Source organism: Ammospiza caudacuta, chromosome 1, assembly GCF_027887145.1.
Source record: "Ammospiza caudacuta isolate bAmmCau1 chromosome 1, bAmmCau1.pri, whole genome shotgun sequence".
Classification (NCBI taxonomy): Eukaryota; Metazoa; Chordata; class Aves; order Passeriformes; family Passerellidae; genus Ammospiza; species Ammospiza caudacuta.
Window position 1 is genome coordinate 39,820,173 of NC_080593.1, and position 17,553 is coordinate 39,837,725.

General features: G+C 40.1%; 1 protein-coding gene across 1 annotated transcript; it reads left to right on the forward strand.

The window, feature by feature from the left end:
- The first annotated feature begins 2,771 nt into the window (after positions 1–2,771).
- Positions 2,772–8,837, forward strand: OXSM (3-oxoacyl-ACP synthase, mitochondrial). Its single transcript, XM_058815576.1, has 3 exons — positions 2,772–2,921; positions 4,889–5,894; positions 8,274–8,837. Exons 2-3 carry the CDS (start codon positions 4,891–4,893, stop codon positions 8,674–8,676), a joined length of 1,407 nt encoding a protein of 468 aa, XP_058671559.1. The 5' UTR covers positions 2,772–2,921; positions 4,889–4,890; the 3' UTR covers positions 8,677–8,837.
- The last annotated feature ends 8,716 nt before the right edge of the window (positions 8,838–17,553 follow it).

Sequence of the window (17,553 nt, forward strand, 5' to 3'; positions counted from 1 at the left end):
CGGGACCTCCCGGCCACACCGGGCCCTGTGTCCCGAAGCAGCTTCTTTCACCCGGTGTACAAGGCCCCAATCTGCAGGTCGAGGTATTTGATTTATTTATAGATGGGTGCAGAAAGGAGTGCACAAGGCCAGCACGATGACTACCAAAATTTATCACTATTTATGCATTCTAGCAAACAAAGGCATTCATATTCATTGGATTCAAGTTACACAGTTCTCTTATTAATAAACATGCTATCTTCTATTGGTTAAATTGTTCCTTGACTTCTTAAGTTTGTGAAAAACGCCAATCACTTGTTTTTAAAATTTTAAAAGTTGAATAGTAATAAAATGGTTATAAAATAGTAATGCAATTAAAGTAATAATAATTTGGACAATTTTAATTAGGACAATATGAGACAATAGAAACAAAGCATTACGGACGTCCGGGTACCTTTTTCTGAGCAGCATAAGCCCAAAAAAGGATGCGCATTAACAGAGGATTAACCCTTAAAAACAATAGCCTGTTGCATATTCATATATCTCATACATGATGCATAAATTCCATTCAAATATAAGATTCTGTCTGGGCACCATCAACTCCTTCCTCATAATCCTGACGGCGTCATTCTGCCCCAGCAAGGTGGGAAGAAGTTCATTTCTCCTGATAATGGAGCAATAAATTCTCTTTATCTGAAAGATTTAGGTGTTCTATGACTGCTATCTCAGTGCGAGTCCTTTCTTTAGAAAAAAAAGTATCCTACATAGCACAGTTTCTATTTTAACATTTTGTAATAACATAAAACTATATTTAACACACTACTTAAGAAAATTAATACAGCATTACTTTCTAACACAACACATGTAATATTCATTCTAATATTTGCGAAAAGCCAATCATAAAATACACATTTTTCACATGCTGATTATCCAACATGCCCATTTTTTCTGTCTAGTCGATGGTTGCAAACTCCCCTTGCCAGAATTACCTTTTATCCAGTCAGAGCTGATCCCAGCACTGCTGCTGAGTTGGCTTTGCTAGTTTCTTCCTTATCTTGGGAGTTCTGCTAAATGTCCTTGTGTCCAATAAATTCCTCATTCTTTGTGCCCACTGACAGTGGTACATCCTTCTTCCCAAGCTTTGTAAACCTCCACCTCTTTGAGGCGTGATTTCACTGGAACATGTGGAACCTTAAAAAAGCATTCTGCCAACAAGCAATTTGCCTTTCTAACACCTGCACATAACTTAGAGCTTGATTACATCTCCTTTCTGGTCGATTGGGCTTGAAAGTATACAAAGATCAAAGAACATAATTTCTTAAGACAATGTTTACCTATTCCATATTTTTGCAACATCGGGAGCCCCCTGGCAGGCAGTAACGTCATTAAGGACATAAATCCATTTTTGTAGTGCCCTGGTTTGACTGTACTGAGGGTGCCACATCTCCAGGTCCCCAGGGCTGCCTGAGCAGGAATGTCACTGCAGTGACTCGCCCTCGCTGTGACATCTACCCTGTACTGCCCACAGTCCGTCCCAGAGAGGCAAAAAAAAAAACCCCTGGCCTTCTTCTTCTAGGTATCTGGTTTGTGCTGCTACTGAAAGAGCTGTGATGAGCAACCTTGGGCACAAAGGCCTGTGGAGATTTGCTTTACCAGGAATGCAGGTTTAAAGAGTTCCAAGCAAGAGAGGTTTTTAAAATTCAAGCTGCCTTCTGATTTTGTAGGTGATATTACACTGCGGCTCTGCTGCCTGCCTGTGACAGGTCACTGCTCAGCTTCTATGACTTTTTAAGGTAGGGGTACATATCCCTCACAAAGACTGAGATTTAACACAGGGCACTTCACTTTTGCTGAGATTACATTCATTATTCTTACTAGCATAGTTAAAGTGTTACTGGTTCAGCCCTCAGGAACTGGTACCAAAGTAATAAAACTTTAATTTAAAATGATGCCATATTCCTTGGCTGCTACTTCAGCTTTTAATTTCCTTTCCATGTGTTTCATGTAGGCATGTGACTTTCAATGTTGGCTGCCTTAGGAAATACAAAGATTTACTAAATTGCTATACATGCATGCATATAAATACACAATGCATCTCAGTATGGCATTTGTAAACAATGCTTTGGAAGTGCTCATAGGCAAGCAGCGTGAAAAACTTAGAAAACCAAGCGCCAACTTCCAACAAATCGCTAACACATTAAATGCCCAAGGAATTTTATTTCTAAATTAAAACCAGACTCTTAATTTTAAAAAAGTGCACATATGTTTATTTTATTATTTATTAAATATTACGTTCATGTCCTTTTTGGCTTTTTTTTCCTTTTTCCTGCTAGTTTGTATTTTTAGGTAGCTGTGTTTGCAGCTAATAAACATTATTTTTTTGTGTGGCGGTAAGTTCATTTCAGTTTTCTTATTGCTGTTTACTGAAATTATATAGAGGTATAACAAGCAAACTCACACTGTAACTAATTCATGTCTCTGTTGATGGGAGTTTGACAAACATGCTCTGCCATGGTAGTCTGTCCAGGATAAGGACAGACTTATTACTCCACCAGAGTTTGAAGGATTTTAGGGGGGTTTTGTTGTGTTTTTTTTGTTGTTGTTGTTTTGGGGGTTTTTGGGGTTTTTTGTTTGTCTATTTGTTTTGTTTGTTTGTTTTTTTTAACTCCTCCTCTGCGTGACTGAGACACGTGGCTTGGAAAGGAAATAATTTCATTGCCTTTCCTGGTTTCTGGACAATTCACACGATCGCGCTGCCCGCCCGCCCACAGCGGCGCCCGCGGGGCGGGGCCTGGCGGCAGGAAGCGCCGTGGACCGCGGGTCCCCGCGCATCTCCTTCTTTCCCCCCTCGCCTCCAGAGTGGTGCGGCCTCGCCGCCGTCGGAACGGGAGAGGGAAGCAGAGCGAACCATTGCCGGGCGGGGGGGAGCGCGGCCCGCGGAGGTACCGCTGAGGGCTGGCGGAGGGAGGCGGGGGTTTTAGCCCAGGCCGGGCGTGGGGAGGACGGCGCCCCCAGCGGGGCGGGCCTGGCCGGCAATGGCGGCGCTGGGCGGTGTGGGGGAGCCGGGGGTTGGCTCCTGGTTTACACATCAAAAGTAGTCATTGCCCTTAAAACACCTGGGGGTGTTCGCTAGCGCTTGTTCCCGGGCGAAATTATCCTGCGCCTGGTTTTCCCGCACAGCAGGTATCGGGCAGTGTTGGGTCGGACGGCTCGGCGCCGGCTGATGGCATTTCAGTAAAGGCTGCGGGACGAGCTGCCTTACAGAGCTCTGCAGTCATATTATATGTGCATATGGATATATATACATTGATAAAATGTGTTATCTTATACATTATTTATGCATGTATAATAATATGTATAAAATACATTATCTTACACATTGTATATGGTATACAATATATATCATCTAGTGTATCTACAGAATATATGTAATACATTATACTCTATAAATATGCATACAATATGACTACAGTTGTGTTTTTTTATATATGTGACTTGCATTATATAATGCATAATATATTATGATATATATATTTTTATACATGTATACACACATACTACCTCTTTTATAAAGTCCAGGTTTTACGCTAAATGGCGTAAAAAACTGAAATGGCAGATTTGGGTCAGGATTTAAAAGAGGCTCCTTTAAAAATAGTTTTTAAATAATTAAATGTAATAATTGCATAAAATATGTATAAAATATAATATGCGATTTTTTACTATTTTTATTCCCTATAAATAGACCAGCTGGATGCTGGTGTCTGCTGCCTGATCTAGTGAAAGGTGTCTGTGCCCATGGCAGGGACTGTTGGAATGGGATGATCTTTAAGGTCCCTTCCAACCCAGGCCTTTAGTAAAATGGAGAGAGGTGTGGTTTCATGACATTTTTTAGTAATGCTGCAGTGCACTTGTGCTGCCACAGGTGTGGATATTTTAGCAGGAGTGCCCAGCAGTCCCTTATGGTCTTCATACAGCTCTCTCCATTTTACCAAAGAGCTGGGGATGCCAAGTTGCTCTTTGGACAAGGCAAAAAGCAGGCAACCTGTTGCAGCCTGTGTTGTAGGTGTTAGAGCTGTACTGCAGCCTCTGCCCTGCTCCAGCAGTCAGATGTGTGCAATCAGACTGGCTCTGGACTACGGCACAGTAGAGCACCATCACTGCTTGGCATAGTCCTCTAGTCCTTCCTCAAGTACTTGTTCTCAGCAGAGGCCTTCTGAGATCATTTGCTGTGCCTCTTGTGATGAGCGGTCTGGTGGTGTTGCCTTCAAGAGAGGGTGTGCTGTGCTCCACATCTTGCTCCAGCTACTGGAGATACTGTCCCCTGACAGTGTCATAACCCAAGGCTGATTAAGGGTTGGTAGAGGTGGAAAGAGAGGGAGTCTTGTCCTAGATGTGTAATTACATTAGTAGCAGAACCAGGACAGGTTTATTGACTCCTCTTTGATGTTTCTGGACTGTTCTGCCAGACATGAAGGTTGAGATGATGATATCCTCAGCTTGGGACGCACACTTTCTGGTGAACACACACTTTTTCCCTTAGGAGAGTGAAGCTGTTAATGCTCATTGTTTCTGCCTCCAGTCAGCTGGTGGTTTCTCCAGGGAAAATTTTGCAACAAAACCAGAGTGCTTCACAGTCCACAGTGGTGCTAAGTCATGTTCATCAGCAGCTTAAGCTAGAGGAGCTCACTAGAGGCATTCCAAAAGTGAACGTTTCTTTGCCATTATCTGCCATAGCTCATACTATTCCTCGTTACAGACACAGAAACTATATCCATTTCTTCAGGGTTGAAAACAGGCTGTCAAGTAAAAATCAGGTTATTAATTTAATGTTCTTGGAATGTTTTCCACATTGTCTGCTTTATTGTTGTGTTTGTCTTTCCCCACCCCCTCCACCCTGCTCCACTTACAGGAATGTGCCTGATTATTGCCACCATGTTCTCACAGTGCTCACGGGATCTGTTAAAGATTGCAAATCTTCATCTCTGGAGTCTGAGTTTAAATCTACATTTACAAAACCACAGAAGGGCTTTCAGCAAGTCACTGCCTGCATGTCGAAGGAAAGTAGTTGTTACAGGTATTGGCTTAGTGTCCCCTCTCGGTGTGGGGACTCAGTTTGTGTGGAAGCACCTTCTGGAAGGAGGCAGTGGAATTATATCACTGGATGGGGAAGAATATGCAGGCATCCCATGTAGAGTGGCTGCGTGTGTGCCAAGGGGAAATAAGGAGGGTGAGTTCAGTGAAGAAAGCTTTGTTTCGAAGTCAGAGATCAAATCCATGAGTTCTGCCACCGTGATGGCCATCAGTGCAGCAGAGCTTGCAATGAAGGACTCTGGCTGGTCTCCCCAGTCTGAACAGGACCGCTTAACGGCTGGTGTGGCAATTGGGATGGGAATGGTCCCACTGGAAGAAATTTCTGACACAGCTGCCATATTTAAAACAAAGGGTTACAGTAAGGTCAGCCCTTTTTTTGTCCCGAAGATTTTGGTCAATATGGCAGCAGGCCATATCAGCATTAGATACCAACTGAAAGGGCCAAATCACGCTGTGTCAACCGCTTGTACCACAGGCGCACACGCAGTTGGAGACTCCTTTAGATTCATTGCTGCTGGTGATGCTGATGTCATGCTGGCTGGAGGGACTGAGGCTTGCATTAGTCCTTTGTCTTTGGCTGGATTCGCAAGAGCCCGGGCCCTCAGCACGAGTTTTAACTCGAGCCCTAAAACAGCGTGTCGACCCTTTGATTCGCAGAGGGAGGGGTTTGTAATGGGAGAGGGCGCTGCTGTGCTGGTCTTGGAAGAGCATGGACATGCTGTGCAGAGAGGTGCTAGGATCTATGCAGAAGTTTTGGGTTATGGACTGTCCAGTGATGCTTGCCACATAACAGCACCTAATCCCGAGGGAGACGGTGCATTCAGGTAAGAATTCTGTGTGTTGATTGTAATAACTACTTCATATGTTAATTGTAGTGGGTACATTTGTTTCTGTCATTGTAAATTTTTCCACAGAGAAGGGAAGTTCAGTCTTGAATTAATGTTCCAAAAGCTTAAAAATCTGAAAAATGATAGAGCTTCAGGTGACATTGTGCCCCGATTCTCTTTTGGTAGTAGGAGGATGAAGGCCAGTTCTCAGTAGAATCAACCTTTTTCCATAGAGTTATGAAAGCTTCCTCTGTGTGAAAACATTTTTCATTTGGTGCATACAGCTGTTCATATAAATAAGTCTCAATGGAAACCTCTTTTTAAGGTGTTTGTGGTGAGACAGAATCTTTTCAGGTTCTCCTTCACTCTTTTTCCATCAAGAAGATAGACCCCCACCCCCCTGCAAAAGCATGTTATTTGTTGCAAGAAATCTCAGGTGATGAAAGCTGTAGAGCACTTAGAAGATCTAGTTTGTTAGAATATTCAGTACTTCATTCAGATGCAGCTAAGAGTGTTGGTGAAGTAGCATAGCAGAAATACACTTTAGTACTGTTTAAGGAGGTGGTAAAGCTTCCTCAATGTTTATCTCATCAAAACCAGTTCACAAGTAGATGATACTCATCTAATCATTATCATTGACCTAATTAAATTGTCAGCTAAATTACATGTGGAAGTTGGAGAGCTTCATGTAGGCTGAGTGCTATTGCTGGCATTGGAATCTCTAGTAAAGATTTAGTTTGCCTTATTCTGAATGTATGTAAGTATTTAGTACCAAAATTCAATATATCACTTCACAAATAGATCAAACTTCTGCATGGTATTGTAAAGCTGTGTTTGCATCTTTATGAGGTTAACAGATTTTTCTAGAACTGTAAATATACCGTGTTTCCATTGATGCTCTTTGATTCATATTTAATTGTTCTGCAGACTTAGGTGTGAGATGAGTAATCAGGAGTGTCTTATCTCATATTTTCAGACTTGTTTACCCTTGAGATGATATGGCAATATATTATAATAGAATTTTTGTGTATTTTGTGATTGCAGTAGCATATAAATTAAATTCACAGTAGGAAGAGTTGAAAATTAATCTGGGTGTCTCCAAAATGTTGAGCATTTCCACCCTTGAGATAATTCATTTTAATACTGTCTTCAAGCCAGTAATTTGTTATTGCAGTGGTATATGGATTAAATCTGGAATGTATGTGCTTATCTTACTTTCTTGTAGGAATTTTATTTGCCACATCAAAAAAAATTCAGAGGAATATATTTTTTGCTACCTTCTAATAACTGCTTCTGTTGGAGGCCAATACATATGTTGGAATAAACCAGCAGGAAAGGAGAGGCAAAGCCAGACTCAGAATTGTGGATATAAGGAATATCCTACACAAGTAATCTGGTATCTCCTTAAGTGAATAAATTCATTGCAGATAATGTATTTAACTAAATTAATCTATCTCATAATTATCAGTAATCTCTTTTGCCTGAATATTGGCTCAGTATCTAGTGGCAGTGAGTGTCAGTGGCCTCCACCCTAAAGAAGGATGCTTCTAAAGGTGTAAGGCTGTAGTAGAGACATTTAAATTTGTCCAGAAGCCTGTGCTATCTGTTTTTGAGCTTCCTTTTATTTCCTTTTTCTTCATAAATTTCAAAAGAGTCAGTGGTCTTTTGCTCAGAAGTACTTTGTTGTTATGTGCAAGGAGAGGTACCTGATTAATCTTCTTTGAGGGAAATCTATGAGAAATTGCAGTGTGGAGCTGTGTTGATCCTTCCACAGTTTTTATAAAAAAACAGGTTTTAAAGAGGTAGTCACAGTCCACAAGTCAACAGGAATCAAACTAAACATACCATGCCAGAGATTGAAGAGTGTGACTTTCAGTAAATTTCATTATAAAATGAAATATAGGGATTTGTGGACAGCATGCAAAAGAAGCTCATGTGGAGGATGGCTGCAGATGTTTTCTTTCATTTTCCAGTATTTTTGTCGGGGAGTGCATCTCTAAATTTTTGTAATAATATCGGTAGTTATTTCTCTCTCAAATGTTTTCAAATCTTACAGTGAAAAGGGTGTTTGATACATTAATGTAGAGACTGATTTTCATATATTTTTTTCTTCTTTGTATTTTTTCTAGCTGTGGAATTTTTAACAGCAAGTCTGATTTTATAGTGGGCCTCATTTTTATTGTCTTTCTCTGGCACCTAATGTAGATGTTAATGTCCTTAGTTAGAGGAGTTAACCTCTTGTCATTTATATCTCTGCTAAAGCAGATTTTCACACTTGATAAACATTTTAAAACAACCTATGCTTTTTCTTTTGGTTTGTACATTTGACAGAAATACTTTGGGCAAATCAGCATTCTGTTGTCTTCCTTTCCTTAGATGCATGTCTGCAGCAATAAAGGATTCTGGGATCAAACCTGAAGATGTAACATATGTCAATGCACATGCAACTTCTACACCTCTAGGAGATGCTGCTGAGAATCAAGCAATCAAGAGACTTTTTAAAGATCACTCACGTAATATTGCAGTTTCCTCAACAAAAGGAGCAACAGGACATCTTTTGGGGGCTGCAGGAGCTATTGAAGCAGCTTTTACTGCACTGTCCTGCTACCATGGGATTTTGCCACCTACTCTAAACCTACAGAAAACAGAGGCAGAGTTTGATCTCAATTATGTTCCATTGACAGCTCAGGAGTGGAAGACGGACAAACGGCGTATAGCACTCACAAATTCATTTGGCTTTGGTGGCACTAATGCAACTTTGTGCTTTGCAAGTGTTTAACTTATGCTGTCAGTGGTGTGAAAAAATTGCACCAATTATGATTTTCTGTAGTGCTATCTCTGGTGTGTTCTGTAATATTTCCTCAGCTTTGAGTGTTGTTCATTTGATGCATAAGAACTTTATTCGCCCTGGCATTTACACCAATCATTCTTTTAGAAAGAGAGAACTTCTTTTACTCATTTTAATAAAAATAAAAAAAGATCTATTCTTTGTGTGATGAAGAAGTTTTTGTTCTTGACTAGAGCAGGTGACATGGTTAAACTAAGTTAGAAAAGATTTTTCTATGCATGGACAAAGAAATTGTTTGGAATCTTTTGTACAAAAGAGAGGCTGGCTAACAAGCTAGGATGCCACACCTGACAAATTAACTGCATGGCAATACAAGGTTTATGACTGAGCTCTCCTTTGCTACCTACTCCATATAGAATTTTGCCTTTTTTCTCATGGTGAGTTGTCTTAAATATCATATCCCCATATCCACAGAAATGATATTCAGGGGACAATAATATAGATAGACAATAATAAGATTTCTGGCACTGGTTCATTTTCTTTTAATCTTTATTCATTTCCATTTATTGTGTTTCCTTGTTGGCCACGAGCTAACATTGAAGGATGCATACAGCATCCTTGTACATTCTATCCCTGTACATCTTCCATGTGGCACAGGGATAGAATTAGTAGTCATGCATGACCTGTTGAGTTCTGAAATCTTGTACAAGCATAGTAAGGTAGATATTCAAGTATGGCACTAAAGATTTCAAAAATAGTTATACAGAAAGGAATAAGTATCTTAGGAAGTATCTGTTTTTCCTGCCAAAGTGGAAAAGTAGAACTAGCAAAATTTGTCAAATAAGGTTTCTTTTAGGAAAAAAAATTGTCTTCAAGAAATAAATCTGAGAGAACAGGAACAATAAACTATACCTGAAGCTAACATATTGATGAAGGTGTAGTTTTGCAAAGCAAAAGTAAAGGACTTTGTCTATTCCTTCCGGCAGCAGCCAAGCATCTTAGCCAAATAGTGGCTTGATTGATAATGCATATGTGAGTGAAGTTTGATATTCCCATTGGTGGGTTAGTTCATTAAAAGAATTTTCACCAGTGTTCTTTTTGAAATTTTCAGTCTTAGCCTTTGACCTGTGTAAGTGGAGGCAAAGTAATTCACTTAAACTAGATTTAAAATAAGTGACATAAAAGTAGCTGCACTTCTAAGTAAATTTCATTCTGGAATGAGCTTACTAAAGGGCTATCATGAGGCTGAGTTGTACCCTAAAATCTCATTATTTATACAAATGGTCTGAATGCTGATATTGAGCAGCAAAATTTTTTGCATTTGCTCTCTTTACTGAATAGAAAGTAAAGAGGCTGTTGTGAAAAATGATTGGAGAATCATGTGTTGGAGAATGATTAAGATTATTTCAGAAGCTGACTTCATACAGAACAATGCAGCCCAGAACAGATTAATGAATAAGTAAAATGTTATATTAGCAAAGGGAAAATGTGAAAGCATACAAGCAAGACAGAGTATGGGAGTTTGCTGTCAGGGAAAATACCAACAAATCTCTTACCTTATGTTAATTAACAGTGGCAGTAAATGAATGAGAATCTGGATTGCATGCAATATAAAAGGCAAAATATAAAATTCAGAAATACCCTCTGCAAATTATATGCAAAAGGAAATTGATTTAAAGAATTCAGACACCGGGAGAGAGTGAGCAGGAGGGTGGTGAATGTGGAGGAAATCTTCCAGCGAGAAATCTTCCATCTTCTTCTGGAGATGGTGTTTTTTAAGGTAGTTGTGATTCTGGGGAGAATAAGGGAATAGTGCTGATTATTGTGGACTGGAAGTACAGTCTAACTAAACTCACCCAGTCTTGTTACAGAGCTGCAGACCTGTAATTAATACTGTGACAGAGATTCCTCCTCTTCCCTCTGATAGCAGAGATCGTGGCCCCAGGAGTGTTGGGTGCAGGCTGCAGTGTGCCAGCCATGAAAAGATAGATGATACTGTCACAGAGAAAAATAAAATAGAAACGGAAATGATTAAAAGATTTTTCTGTCTTCAGCCTACTGCAATTTAATCATCTGGTGCAGGTAACCTTTAAACCATGAAAGTTTTCTGACAATATTATTTTAGGTGTTTCGATTATGGATCATTTTAAGATGCCAAGATGCAGTAGTAGAGTAACCTGTAGGGCATCTGGATTTTTTTAAAAAAACCTAATAGAGCCCAAGTTTAACCCCTGACGATTTGAAATTTGTTTATAGAGTTTTCATTTTTATGTACTTTTTTTGAATCATCTCTTTTTCTCACATACCCCGCTGAGCTGATCAGGGACTACTTACTGCTAATTACTACTTTATTATGGTAGCTGCAAACATAAAAAAAAAATAGATCTGTGTTGCAAAACTATTAAGTGAGCAAATTGACCGAAGTATTAAAACAATGCTCTCCCTTAAAATGCACTTTTCATCTTCAATAATTGAGAGAGGTAAGCATCCAGAGTCTGGATTAAAAAAGCTTCCTATTTAGATGTACAAGCCTGGAGTTACTCACCATCTCATAAACAAATCTTGGAGATGCAGGTATAGTGTTTATTTCAAAGCCTAGTTCTCAAGTGGTCCAACACTTAGGAAGAGTGTGAGAGTCAAAGGCTCCAGGCAGGATCAGAAAGTGGCTGAGACTGGAGATTGCCTGGTCCAGCCCCACTGCTCCAAGCAGGGCCATGTAGAGCAAGTTGCTCAAGGCCATGTCCTGCTGGGCTTTGAGTATCTCCCAGGATGGAGACTCCACAACCTCTCTAGGCAACCTGTGCCAGTGCTCATCACTCTCACTGCAGGAAGTTTCTCACATTTCAATTTGTATTTAAATCTGTATTTAAATTTGTGCCCACTGCCTCTTACCCTTTCAGTGGACACTACTGAGAAGAGTCTGGCTCTGTCTTCTTCCTTCCCCCATTTAATCATGTTGATAAGACCTCATTAGAACTTTGTCTCATCCAGACCAAACAGTCCCAGCTCCCTTGTCCTCTCCTCCCATGTCAGGTACTCCAGGTCCTTTATCATCTTTGTGGCTCTTAACTGGATTTATTCCAGTATGAACACATTTCTCATGTACTGGGGAGCCCAGGACTGAACCCAACTCTGCAGATATGTCTCTGATGAGTAGGGGGGAAGGATCACCTCTCTTGAGCTGCTGCTGCTGCTTCTCTTCCTGATGCCCACAATGATTTTGGTCTTCTTTACTACAAAGGCAACTGGTCCATGAGGACCACTGGACTTGTTTTCTCAAGCTACTTTCCAGCTGGTTAAAACATTGTTTAGATTTGAATCAAGGATCTTAACTTAAGCTAATATTTTTAGAAATAAATGCATTCGAAGCAAAAATTGGAATTATGGTAACTTATCTGAACTCATTTACTTAGAGGAGCCTAATAAAATTATATGTTATAAAAAATGTAAACAGCATGTGCTTGCTGAAATCTTACACAGATCAAGCTGCTGCTCAGGGTTAATTACTGTCTGTCTCCAGAAACAGTTTTTTAAAATTACATACCCAATTTCATTTCAGACTTCTGTAGCTTGTTCTGCAAGGGTAGAGTGCAAATATTCCTCATATTACTTTACTGCAGATCACTTTAGTTCAGTGTGAAGAAGTTTTTTACTTAGGTATGCAGCATATTTTTTGCTAATTAATGAATTTATAATATAATGTCTTGCCAGTTCCTAAATTATTTCAAATTAAATCTAGTTAGAGTTTGAAAGAAGCCTGAGCAAAAGCTTATATTTTCGGTAAAAATGGGACTCATAGTTTACAAATATGATAATAAAAATCAACAGTAGTTATATATGGTAGTTATTTCAAGGCATACATGTCATTCTTTTGAACAAAAAGCTAACTAACACAATCTTTTGATGCAAGTCAGCATGATTTCCTGCTTACCAGCCTTTTTCTAGCATGGACACTTTGAGTGTACTTTGGATCATATTTCATGATTTCTCAAGCCATGAGTAGGTCTGGAGTGAGAAATGTGTACTACAAAACCATGGGTGTCTGAGGATCAGCCTTGTCCTGTCACCTTTCCCACCGTGCCTAACAGGGCCATGGATGGGACATACATTCGGGTGGGCAGTACCAAGTCCCTCAGTGCTGTCAGTGCTTGGGGTGGCATCTTTGTCGGACCACTCTTTTGTGACCAAAAGGGGAATGGGAAAACAGGTGGTACAAAAACATCCAGGGAGTTTGCTCCCAGTTCTCTGTAACCTAATTTGTCTTTTTTTTCTTTTTTTTGGTTTTTTTTTTTTTTTTTTTTTTTTTTTTTTTTTTTTTTTTTTTTTTTTTTTTTTGTTATTTATAGGTGGCCATTAAATCTTAGTATGTATTGTATAGGTGGCCTTTGAGCCACGGTAAAATTTATGTATTGTATAAGTGGCCTTGCCCTGATCCTAGTTGTTCTAAATGGGCTGCAGCTGTGATGACCTTAATTGGGTGGCAGCTGTGGCTAATGAAGATAACTGGGATAAAAGGGGGTGGGCTGGCTGGTCAGGGAGAGCCTTGGAGGAGTCCTGATGAAGAAGTAGGAATAACACTGCTGTGAAGAGCTGCTCATGAGAAAACCACCTAGAAGGTATGGGATTCTAGAAATATGATAAAAACAAGTGGTGACCCTGATGTGATGGAGACATGCAGCCTAAAGAGCTGTGGAAGATAGGACAGCTGAGAGCTGTGGAGGTTAAGACAGCCAAGAGCTGTGAAGAAACATGGCCTTTGAGTCAAGGAGCTGTGGAGAAACATGGCTTTTGAGTAATGATGGGTTATATGTATTGTAATTGTATAATTGTTAAAAGAAAAGGGGGAAATATAGGTGGCCATTGAATCTTAGTATTATATAGGTGGCCTTTGAGCCATAGTAAAATCTATGTATTGTATAAGTGGCCTTGCCCTGATCCTAGTTGTTCTAAATGGGCTGCAGCTGTGATGACCTTAATTGGGCTGCAGCTGTGGCTAATGATGATAACTGGGATAAAAGGGGGTGGGTTGGCCACTCAGGGAGAGCTTTGGAGGAGCCCTGACAAAGAAGCAGGAACAACACTGCTGTGAAGAGCTGTTCATGAGAAAACCACCTAGAAGGTATGGGACTCTAGAAATAAGATAACAGCAATAAGATAACAACAGTTATTTATTTATTAAAGATAAGCTCTTGTTTGTTTTGTAAAGCTAGCAACAGTAATGGGGATGAAGGCAGTTTTATATCCTAAGCAAAATGTGCAATAGTTTCTGCTTGGGCAGTAGACACTACTCCAAATTTTGTAACAATGATGATTAATTTTAGCTTAGTAGAAAGCCAATTTCCTAGCTGCAGTTATTGAACTGTAAAGAAATTTGCCAATATCAAGTGCTTATAGCCAGTACCTCTGTGTAAGAAGAAAAATAATTTTGGTATGATAGCTAATGAAGAGGTATAACAAACCGGTAGCATACAGGCTATTGCAGCCCAAGGCCTCCAACAAAATATAATAGGAATGAAGTGAAATAAAATTGCAATAAGAAGGATTGAAAAAAGACCCTATGCTCATGAAGGGCAGAAGAAATGCAAATGAGGAACTATAGTTGAAAAAGAGATGAATATTTTTTAATGTGTGTCTTGTAGTTCTCCTAGAGTGCTATCAAGCAGATCAGAGGCTAAATATCTGAACATCTTTGTGATAGTTAATATAATTTTGTGGTTTTCCTCTTTTTGTCATTGTCAGGTTTTGATGTTAAGTGTTATCGCTCTAAGCAGCGGTCAGTTGTTTCATGCCTAATGAACTGTTTCCCGGAGTTCAGAATGCCATCAAACAGTCTCTGGGCTGAAAAAAGACACAAAATGTTGTAGTGTGTTGTTAAGTTTTTTGTATTGCTCCCCCATTTTATGTATTGTTCCCCCCTTTCCAATGTAAAATGGTTCTGCCCTCCCCAGTTTTCCCGCCATAGCCCTCCTGACAGTTTTGTTGCTATGGTTACCCCTGCCCCTGGTTTTGTCAGTCAGTTAAGTTATGTGATTTCTCCTCCCTCATTTCTCCTTATAAGTGAACTTTTTCTCCACCCTGGGCCCAGTCAATCACCCCCACTCCTCCTAACTTTCCAGAATCTTCTCCTCTCTGGGGGTTGTGGTTGGCTGTGGTCCTGGGGCCACTCCTTTACTTTGTATGTATTGGTTTCCCCTTTATGTCAATTATGTGAAGTTATCCCTCCACCCTTCATGATTGGTTTAATGTAAATCCCTCCTTTGCACACCCACCCGCTTTATAATCTCGTGTCATTCCCATTTTTTGGTCTCTCCCTGGGGTTCTCCCTTCGGTTCATTTCCCTGTGGACTCCTTGGAGGTCATCCTGACTTCTTCATTAAACCGGATTTAACCCCACTGAGAGTCCAGCTCCTTCATTCGCAGTCGCTCAGGTGGTGAGACCGGTTCGTAGTGCAAGCACAGCCCGAGGCCCTCAGACACCAAGGGGTGCTTGCACTGGATTGCAGCAGGGTGTCGGCCTGCCCACTGCTAGCCGGACACTGACCATTCCCAGGCCAGATACACCCTCGCCGCAACAAAATGTATTCTAGGAATTCATTTAAGAGTCAATTCTCCTGATGTTTTGAGTTTGATGGAAGACAAGAAGGAAGGAAGGAGATGGATCATTGATACTAAGCTTGATATGGAATATTTGTATACAATAAGTTCTGAAAGAATGTCAGAAAGCAATAATTCTATCTGAAATTCAATTATTTTTATAGGAGTATTACAATTTCCTTTTTTCTCCTGAGAACTTTTTTTCCAAGGGTCGTGTCTGGCCTAGGGAGGCTTACATGTAGCTTGGTGTCATATCTGCATTTATTGTGGATTTTTTTTGGAATCACCTAGGAATGCTCAGGGAATTTCTTAGACAGTGGTGGCAATACTCTTGGCTCTTGAGAAAGTTGGATATAATTTGAATAGGAGAACTACCAGGTTCAGCCACTTCCATAATTGTTTCTGTTGGGACCAGACAAATTCTCCACACTTGGTGAACATCCTAAAGCCCTTGGATGTGAGCAGGGGACCAGGGTAGTAAAACTGAGGTTGCACTTTTCTGGTCCTGATCTAACAAAAGCCAATCTGCAACAAGCCCTGAGTGAATGAAGAGAAATTGAGAGATATAGAGCATAAATAGGATAAAGAGCAACACACCAAAAAGAGTCTCTGGAGCAGGCTTGTCCTAACACTGCCCTTTAGCCATCCATTCCTTTCACATTAGAAATTACTTAGATCAATTAACTCAGCCCAATGATAGGCTTGCCCCAGCTTTGTCCATTGGAACATCAGTGGACAGAATTACTCCTCTTTTGGATGGAAAGTAAAGGCCAGAGCTGTGCATAGGTGGGTAAAACTGAGTCTGATCTACACCCTGTCACCCAAGTCATCCTTTGGTTTAAACAAGAATAGTCTTAAGCATACCTTTAATCTAAGTGCTAGATGGGGGATGTTACTGATTTTCACTCTTTGTATCAGAATATAAGGGAGTTGCCTCTGTTTCCCTTTTTGGAAAAGAAGGAGAATAACAACCTTTGTCATGGATGCAAGTCAGTTTTTCAGTGCATTTTTTCACATTAATGTGGGCAAATTACTCATTGCACAAGCCCTTCTTAGCAGACTATGTGGGAGTGGAATTTATAGAAATAGCTCTCACTGAATTTCTTCAATAACACAGAAGGATTCAGATGAATTTAGAATTAAAAAAAATTTAAAAAAAAAGATAGCCAGAAGTTCTAAGAAAAGCAGATTACTGATACTGCTAATAAATTGTATAGGGAGTCAGAGTAATGAAGATGAGGAGTAGTAATTTTTCTGTTCAAAACTGTTTCGGAGACATTGTCTTTGTAATTCAGCAATATAAGGTGGAAAGAGAGTAGAGGACATCTTTGTTCTGTTTTAGGTAGCTGAAATGTGTGTGGAAGAGAGTGTTCAGAATAACAATTGGTGAAGCTCTTGAAAATAATGGAACATGCTCCCCTAGAGGCAACCGCAATATCCAACAAACTAGGTGAAGTTACTGCTGGATGTATTTGGGATTCTTGCCAATGTCATGCTTATAATAGGAGCAAATAATTTGGCCTTTATGTAATTAATTAGTCTTTGTTTCTCTTCTGACTGGCAATGATTGGTTGTGAGGGTTGTGTTTTGAATGTGAGTGGCTTTCTGCTGGGAAATGGACTGACAAAAGATTTCACTCCCAAGGGTCACCTTGCCTGAAATAATCATGCTTACTTAAAACCTTAGCTGTATTTACTATTTAGAGCCACAAATTTTACAAGGCTTCTAGAAGGAACTTGTACCTGGTCACCAGGTCACTGGGACATCCTCATTTCTGTACTGAATGATTTGTTCCTGGTCTGGAACAACACCGTCCTCTTTAGAAACAGATTAAAAAAGTAGCATTATGGTTTGCACACTGTGAGCCAGGGTTTGCTGGCTGATAGCTAGGTTCATTTGCCAGCACACTGGTCTGTTCTGGAATGTTACAAATTCCTGCACTGGCCAAATTGGTCTGTACCTCATGATGGATCACTATAGGATCACTTTAGGAAGTGGTGTGCTGTAGGATTTCTGGGAAGAATTTTAATACCTCTTCCACTTGTCTCCAGACGAAACCTTAAAAATGCCCTGATTAAAGAGTATGTGCTCAATCCTCTGGCCATACTCAGTGTTAACAAGTTCCAGAGGCGTTTCCACCATTAGTAAAAACCCCTGAGGAAATGGACTCAGCAGGCTGTTTATGTCTGTGACACTTAAAGGCCAAAATATTGTGTCAGACCATCTGAATATTAAGCATTTTAAACAATCATTAACTGTCAATCTTATGGGAAG